The sequence below is a fragment of the Tupaia chinensis genome, unplaced genomic scaffold (genome assembly GCF_000334495.1).
Source record: "Tupaia chinensis unplaced genomic scaffold, TupChi_1.0 Scaffold000146_1, whole genome shotgun sequence".
Classification (NCBI taxonomy): Eukaryota; Metazoa; Chordata; class Mammalia; order Scandentia; family Tupaiidae; genus Tupaia; species Tupaia belangeri.
In genome coordinates, this window is record NW_006159616.1 from 7340531 (window position 1) to 7341342 (window position 812).

The 812-nt window shown below is 54.9% G+C and overlaps 1 protein-coding gene across 1 annotated transcript in view; it reads right to left on the reverse strand.

Annotated features, from left to right (window-relative positions):
- Positions 1-812, reverse strand: part of SZRD1 (SUZ RNA binding domain containing 1) — a 26598-nt gene that overhangs the window by 3402 nt on the left and 22384 nt on the right. The window contains exon 4 of the mRNA XM_006145237.3: positions 565-812. This exon is cut by the window's right edge and continues 1 nt beyond it. Within this exon, the coding sequence (XP_006145299.1) occupies positions 565-812 (248 nt within the window). The remainder of the gene's footprint in view (positions 1-564) is intronic.

Sequence of the window (812 nt, forward strand, 5' to 3'; positions counted from 1 at the left end):
TTAAAACTCACGCCGGGCGCATGTGCGTGTGTGCCCAAGATTCCGAGAGGAGAATGGAGGAGAAGGGACTGCGGTGTGACCATCCCCCCTGGGGGGTGATTTCTCGCTTTCTGTCTCTCTGTCTCTGTCTGTCTGGCGAGTGCACGCGCCCTATGGCGAAAACCTCTCCAAAAAAAAAAATATTGATAAGGTGGTATTAACATTATCTCATCTTTCCAGATTAGACAACTAAGGTTCGAGAATTCTAAATTAAGGGAATAAAGTGGCAGATTTTGACTCAACATCCATGCCTTTAATCTCTAGGAAATACTGTCTCCTGGCTCCCACAGACTACAAGCAGAAGTGGCCTGCCAGGAAATCACTGTCTCCTCAAAGCCTCCTTCCAGGCTTTCAGAGCTGTCCCCAGCCAATGCAGTGGATGGTGTGCCCAGCAGGCAAGGGCTAGCTGCTGGAGCTGTCTAACTCAGTCTGCTGCTCACGCTCTACATGCAGCCAGGCTGCGCTCCTCCTCCGTGGGGTGGAGTGGTGGGCTGACCCATGACCAGCTCTGCCAGCTATACTCACCGGTCAAGGATGGGTTTCTCCTGCTCCTCCTCAGGGCTGGCACTGCCTAGGATCCGCTTCCGAGCCTCGGCGTACTCAGCCTCCCGCTGTGCTAGAGACTTGACTGGAAGGGCTGGCCTGCTGGTGGAGTTGGGGCTGCTCACCACACCGTTGCTGGTAGGCCTCTTGAGGATGCGGATCTGTGGAGGGGGCCCCGTGGGAAGGCTATCGTCCTGAATCACAATGGGCACTTTGGGAGGAGACTTGGA